General features: G+C 41.6%; 1 protein-coding gene across 1 annotated transcript; it reads left to right on the forward strand.

Moving 5' to 3' along the window:
• The first annotated feature begins 4,752 nt into the window (after positions 1–4,752).
• On the forward strand, positions 4,753–6,925 carry cdkn1cb (cyclin dependent kinase inhibitor 1Cb). The gene is made up of 3 exons (XM_029434500.1): positions 4,753–5,472; positions 5,636–5,753; positions 6,226–6,925. Exons 1-2 carry the CDS (start codon positions 4,941–4,943, stop codon positions 5,749–5,751), a joined length of 648 nt encoding a protein of 215 aa, XP_029290360.1. The 5' UTR covers positions 4,753–4,940; the 3' UTR covers positions 5,752–5,753; positions 6,226–6,925.
• Positions 6,926–7,576: the final 651 nt, after the last annotated feature.

The raw sequence follows: 7,576 nt of genomic DNA on the forward strand, positions 1-7,576 counted from the left end.
GAGGGAGCAGCCGCTCTCAGTTCTCCAACAACTTTGAGATAAGCTTTTAAGAGCTATGCACGCAGTCACTGTTGTTGGGCAACCGTAACCTTTGATTAGACTCCACCGCCAAGTTTGCTTTGTCAAAGATACATTCAGAAGATGCTCCTTGGGACTTAATTTCTCAGTGGGAAAAGTCCCTCAGCTGACAACACATTTTTGTCTCATGCGTAACCAGAGTATAAGGAGGCCAGAGGTAGAAAGAAAGAAAACTGTTCTGTACTGCTTCATTTCTCTTCTTTTTTTACACTTTCTGAATTAGGGACTTATTTTCACATTGCTTCACTGTGATTCAATGACCCTATGAGTTTATATTGTAAAAAAGTAAATTAAGAGAAAGAAAAGTGTGTGTGTGTGTGTGTATTACTCACAGCCAAAGACAACATTCTCTGCAGTCAGGATGAGGCACACTGAGGTCTGAGAACCACAGCGGCCACCGTAGGTCATAAACTGTGAGGATAGAGGTGTTCTTATTGTAAGAGCAAACGGACGGCAGGAGTAGTCCAGGGCTTTGAGTGTTGTTCTAAACTCAGTTTATAATGTTTGACTGCATGGTATACAAAACACTTGGCTTTCAAACACAAATAACTCTTGAGTGACGTTGCTCCTTTGAAATCTCTCTGATTCAAAGCATAACATGTAACTCTTTAAATCCCATTATTAAAAAGAAATATAAAAACTATAACACATCCAACAATACAAATCTGGCCTTCACACAATACATGCTATAAAATGCAGCTAAAAATAATGCAGGAGAGGCAGAGTTCAAATCTATTTCGAGGGACAGCAAGACAGAAGCAAAGTCTTATCTTGAAAGGAACATAACTAGTCCAGGACAAACAGTTTCTATCATTTATTGCAATTTAGGTTTTTTTTGCTTGTGCAGAAGTATTATGAAAACATTCCAAGAGTTATTTTTAACTGCTGAATAAGCAACACTGTAGAAATGTGCACTGGGCGCATGTTCCTGCATTTCAGAGCTTGATTTTCACTGAATCATCACCTCAAGCTACTCAGAGTCATATTTGCTGAAGTTTATATCAGGTATGGTTCGACAGACATGCATTGTTATTGATAAGGAATTATTCACATGTATTCAAACCTTAGACTCTACACAATGGGCCTGAGGTCACATTCAGATAGCTTGTCATCTCTTAGGTCAGGTCACACTCACTGAGAACCATATCTCATTACACAATCAGTATAATTATATATATAATTCTATAATTACACTGCCGTTTGACTTAGAATGTGTTGACTCAGAGTTGAGCAGCCATCGACGTGAATGTATCTTTATGTAAACCGGTTTACTGCCCGCCCATGTTTAGGATAAATACACAGAGAGAAAGCTGTATTCTATAATTAAATTAGCTTAGAATCTAAATTAATCAGATTTTTCTCTCCGCACAAATGAAGTTTTATCAAACGGGAAGAAATAATGAAACAATCAGGAGCTTGTAACGCTCAGTGATGTGTTTCTGAGGGGTCTGATGAGCTTACATACACACGCATAATGTGGTGGAGTGGATCATTAAGGTTGTGTTTTATAGGTGTTGCATGGGGGTTGTGGGATCAAATGATTATTTATCCTTCTTTCTAAAAGGGCCTGTGGCGATACCTGCAGCCCCTCTGTAACATCAAAAGGATTAATTGTTCAGGTGTGGGGGGGGTAAATGAAATGTCATTCACTAAATGAAATGTAAATTACCACACATTGACCATTTACAAGCAAAACATGTATTTCATCAAGAGTAATTAAATTGTATTGCATGTACTTAAATTAAAGATTTGTATTTCTTAATATCACATATAAGCTATATATACACAACTGCTTTTTGTGACCAGTGGAAATAAAACATCAAATTTAATCAATTAAAAACAATTTAAAAAATAATAATAATACAATTAAATCCAAAAAATGACGTACTGAGTTAACAGAAACTATTTCATTTTACTTTTACTTTACATATAAACTTCCACTTGGCTCAAGGTCTTGCAGTGATTTATTGGATCTTTGACAGCAGCTGCAGAACATTCGGAGGCTCTTGGATGTCACCTTCAAGTACACGTCGTCCAAACCTGTTTTTTGCTCTGTTATCGACACATGAGTCTGGAGAGCCTGGACCTTTCAACTTTGCATTAACCCCTCAGGGTTTTTCCCCTTCTGTCTAACAGCAAGTTAAGCCAGTGGAGGTATGTGTGTGTGTGTGTGTGTGTGTGTGTGTGTGTGTGTGTGTGTGTGTGTGTGTGTGTGTGTGTGTGTGTGTGTGTGTGTGTGTGTGTGTGTGTGTGTGTTTCAAGATGAAAGAATCAAACTGCATTTGTCAGAGCGAATCAGGCCGCAGGACATCACACTAGTTCACTGACCGTATCTGCTGCTCGATGAAGCTGAGATTATCCTTCTTTTGAAAGTGGGTTTTCATGGCCTTCAAAATAGTATCTGATCATATCAGATTTAGAGTATGCCTGAGGAAAAATAAATATTTCTCCAACTTGTCAAAGTAAATCTGTGACAAGATGTGACATGCAAAATGATTTTCTGGTAAGGGGTAGTTTGTTATCAGAACAAAAGCACATGTTCCGTTAATCCTTATAAACTGTTATTCCCTGTATAGATTACAAGGATTACAAGGTATTTTACTTAATAATTTATTTATAATTTGCTTTCTCTGCATGCAAACATTAAGCATATACTACCTTAAAACAGGTTACTAAAAAGGCCACATTTTAGTAGGTAATTGTCACCACTAGGGGGAGCCAACACACCACATGATGAGATGACTGCCTCCCTTTCTCACAGAGAGGGAATGTTTGGGATTAGAGACTAAATGATTACAGAGATCATTATCTATGTGTGGCAACAATCATAGCAGGATTAAGGTGATCTTGTCATGTTTATGATTTAAAAGAACAGAAAATCCTTTTAATGTATTTGAAAGACAAAAAGAAATCACACCAGATGAGATGCATAGGGACCAGTGTTCCCCCAGAAGTCATAACAAGTCATGTCTCACGATAACCAAATAGCTTAGCAATTATGTTGATGCAGAATGTGTTTAGTGAATGTATTACTCATTATTGATCACTTTTAAGGGAGCTTTTGTGTGTGTCCAGGTGATGCCTACCATCTAATGATATTATATGTATGCCTATTCATTTGTAGCATCGCTAAGCAAGGACTGAACTTCACCTTCACACTTTCAGAAAGCAGAAAGTTTCGGCTGGCTGCTACCTTCCCCAGGGGATCTCACACTTAAACTCACGTGACTCTGTAGCAACTCTCATATGTCAAATGTGCCTTATCAACCTACGTGACTCTCATGTGACAGGAAAAGTGCAAATAAATCATTAAATTACTCAGTTTGCACATTAAAACATAACTGTAAACGATGAACAGGCTCCAGGTGCAGTACCAGGTTTGAGCCACTAGGGATCACTGTGCACCTAGTGTTCACTGCTAACGCGCTGTCTGTCTGTCCTGACTGGATCTGAGGACAACAGACTGGAGACTTCAGACATTATGCACTCAACGTTATTAAAGGTATTGTTCTGATATTAAGGAAATGTATAGGTTTCTCCACAATGAACTACATGTACATACTAATATATAAAGCAAGTATGACCAATAATGTAAATAAATATATGCCACCAATCCTAACCAATAATTATCCTCCACGCGCACACACGCACGTACACATACGTGGTGACAGCCTGATTGTGTCAGAGCTGCAGTGATTTATACCTTTGTGCCTAATCTTACCTTCCTACTGAAACTGAACACCTGTGTTAATGCAGTGTGATAATTTTTTTTTTTTAAACAGTAAATTGAATATGAAACAATCACTTTCTTTTTTACGGGGTTGTTTTTCACTACTTGACTGGATTGCAGTAAACAGTTATAAAAAAAACTTTAATTTTAAGACCAATTCTGCTGAAGAAGAAGTGTTCTGCTTTGTTTAAAGATTTTTTTATTTTCTTAAATGTGTGACCCTGCCTTTTCTCTCTCTGTTGTTTACTTACTATAATCACTTGTGCGTAAAACCAAAGCAGCTCGGCTGAGTGAAGGCGCTGTATGACCCGAGGAGCTTAGAGTGTTATTGTGATGAGAGAGAGGGAGAGAGAGGGAGAGAAAAGGGAGTGTGTGTTGGGACAGGAGGGCGCATGTACTGTGTGGAGAAACGTTAAAGGGTCAAACATCGGACAGAGAATGTAACCAGCGAGATTACGTTTCCTTTACATTGGTTTCTATCAGAATACTGAAAAAACAAACCGCTGATTAAGATTTGTAAAATGGTTTAACAACCTTTTAGTGCTTTCGTGTAACATGAGACGATCGATGTAAGTCCATTATCGAACAAAATCAACACGGCAGCAATTGTGCGGAAGAAGGATGAAAATTAAGTCCGACAATAGACTCACAACCACCAGCTGCTTCTGTAAGCACCCAAAGGCGATCCAAAAATGCAGCTCCATCAGTTTGACGCTGACATCGGGAAAGTCCACACAGTGTTATCGAAAGGGTTGGCACTCCGGGAGAAAAGCTAAATCGATGCGCTCTGGACGGCGCACAGCCAAATGGGCACCAGGGGCCGATGGGAAATCAGGGTGGGGGTGGTGCGTGTTTTGGAGAGGGTTGGACTTAAGGCAACCAATGAGAAAGTCTTGCGAGGTGGCTGATCTGACTGAGGATTTGTTGGGAGGTTATATACTCCACATCTCTTTGAGAAGGTACATTTAAACATAACTGTGTGGTGGAGAGAGGCGTACGAGAGAGGAGAAAGAGACACACACTTAGGCACAACAACAACAACAACACCTGATACTCTCTCATCAGGGATCCAGCAGCCAAATAAGGCATCTTATTTTGTGTTTTTTGGGCTTTTGTTGGAAAGATTGTGGAGATGTCCAACGTCCAGTTATCGTGCAGCGCACTGGAGAGGCTGGTGGCCAGGAGGACCTTCCCTCTCCACAGACGCACAAGTGTCTGCCGCAACCTCTTCGGACCGGTGGATCACGACGAACTAAACGGGGAGATGAAAACCAAGCTGCGGGAGATTTCTGAACGGGACCAACAGAGATGGAACTTTAATTTCGAGGCCAACGCCCCGCTGGATGGGGATTACGAGTGGGAAGAGGTGCCCGTGGATAAGACCCCGGTGTTTTATCAGAGCTCTGTACAGAACGGCAGGACCAGGGTGTCTGAGACACCCGTCAAGCAGAGGTCCTCCTCGGAGTCTGTTCTCCCGGAGACACCTGACATGGATGTACTGGAGCGCTTGGCCGTTCCCGAGAGCAGCAGCACTCCCTGCCCGGTGGAGCTTAACCAGGAGAACCGCACAGACAAACTCAACTCAGGGAAGCCGGCTCACAGACAGGTCCCGTGTGTTAGACGCAAGAGAACAGCCACTACTGACAACAACACACACATCACAGGTAATGAGACATTTTAATTGTTATCATGTTCAGGATGTTTGTGCTCTTTGCTTCGGGGCTCCGCCCTGTATCCAAATGATGCCCTTGTCTGTCGCTCTCCTCCTTGCGCAATTTTGGCTTAAGTGTATTTATGTGTATTAACTGTATTGTTTCTTTCCCACAGACTTCTTCGTGAAACGAAAGAGGGCTGCTGATAAAAAATCTAATGACATGAGCGCTTGCCACCACTCCAAGTCTCCAATCTCGGTGGAACAAACTCCACGAAAGAGGATCCGTTGAAGGTATGAAGATTTACCGTATTTTCTAAACTGTTCAAATCGTTAAATCTTACATGACAATTATGTTTTGTTAAATCTAGGGGGGGTCAAACGGTTAGCCTAATTGTTAAGAGTCGTGATCAGCTTGATGGTTGTCTCATAATCACTTATTTCTGTTTTGTTTTTCTTGCGTTGATAAGAAATGATTACGTGAGCCAAAAAAACACAGGCAGTCTTATCCTGGAGGGGGGGGTGGGGTGGGGTGAGTTTGTGGTGGTGAAATCGCAGTAGTAGTGATAGTAGTAGCTGTAGTAACACCAGAGGTTTGGGGGAGGGGGTTGTGCGTCACGATGTGGCGGGAAAAGGCTTGGGTAAAGGGTGACGCCTGCCGCTGGTGACTTCTCCTGTTTCCTCAAAAAGCTGACTCGCGTCTTTACGCGGAATGACTGCTCCTCAATCTTCAGAAGACTGATCGTGTTTTTATTCCTCCCCTCAGGTGTTTTGCACTATTTGCCTGCGCATTTTGAGGATCGAGATGGGGATGTTTTTCCCCGTTACTTAAAACGCCGGAGAAAGAGAAAAAGGCGGACGGTGTTTGGGAGAAAGAAGCCCAACCGGCCGGCTGCTTCGGCTCGGTGCGCCCCGGCGGAGCGTTACCTGAACACCGGAGCAGACTCTCAGGACTGAACGGTTTGGGTGGGGGGTGGGGGAGGGAGAGGAAAAAGAGGACATTTCGCCGAATGTCTTCTATCCAGTACAAATGTAGCATTCATTGTTGCTTTTGCATACAGCCACTCGACAGTGTTAAATGTTTTAACATCTGTGCAATCCTAAATTACTTTAAAAGAATTGTCTACACTGGCCAAAAGTGTACAGCTTTATAGAGACAATAGCCTATAAATGTTTATTTTCTGTTCTGTTTTTTCTGTAAATGTATATTTTTAAGACTATTCTAACTTATAATTTATTTATGTTTCTTTATATTTGATTTAGCCAAAGGGCAAACTCCTTATTTTATTTTATTATTTCTATTTTGTGTTATTGTGATGTTTTGCAATCATGTAGCTTGCCCATAGTAGTCAACACTTGAAAAATAGGTTTCTTTGTGTTTCTGAGCCGTTTTGTGTTTTCATACAAGTGCCCTAATTATGTCTTGTAAAAGATGAGAATAAAATATTTTTCACTTCAACTTTAAAGCAGATTTGGTGTGTTTTTGTCCAGTTTACTTGTTTTAGGTTGCGCTGTTTTGAAACTAGATGTGAGAGAAATTAGAGAGAAAAAGAGACACTGACGTCTTTTTGTGGTTTCTGCCTCGTGCGTTTAAAATTTAGAAAAACAATTGAAACAGCAGCTTCATCGAACACTTACTGGAAGCTGGCTGTATTCTCCTTATTGGTCATAATAGTACTTTCAGAGGTGATTGTTTAAATTATATTTCACACAAGTATTGCTGCAAAGAAAGCACAATATACACCACCACCAAGAATCCACTTAGTGTTATCGCACACATTTATGACTCTCCACCTCCCCCGGGGGCTCAGGTACAAGCACTTTTCATTGAGCTCCGCCTGTATCTGTCTGCCTCTATGGGCTCATGTACCTTGCGGAGGAAAAACGCATTCAGACGTGCAGCCTTGGGCCGCATGGCAGCTGCGGGATATAGGCTGGGATTTAAAGGCCCTTTCGCCCCTCTAAAGAAGCAGCAGCTGCCTTTGGATCCCCGCTTTGTCCGCAACGAAGACACCCCCACATCCACCCGCACTCAACAAGCCCTCTAAAGACCCACTCACACACACTGTTTACTCCGCCGTGGATACACCGGGCGTGGAGGCCACCTGCCAGATCTG

This window comes from Cottoperca gobio, chromosome 6 (genome assembly GCF_900634415.1).
Source record: "Cottoperca gobio chromosome 6, fCotGob3.1, whole genome shotgun sequence".
Classification (NCBI taxonomy): Eukaryota; Metazoa; Chordata; class Actinopteri; order Perciformes; family Bovichtidae; genus Cottoperca; species Cottoperca gobio.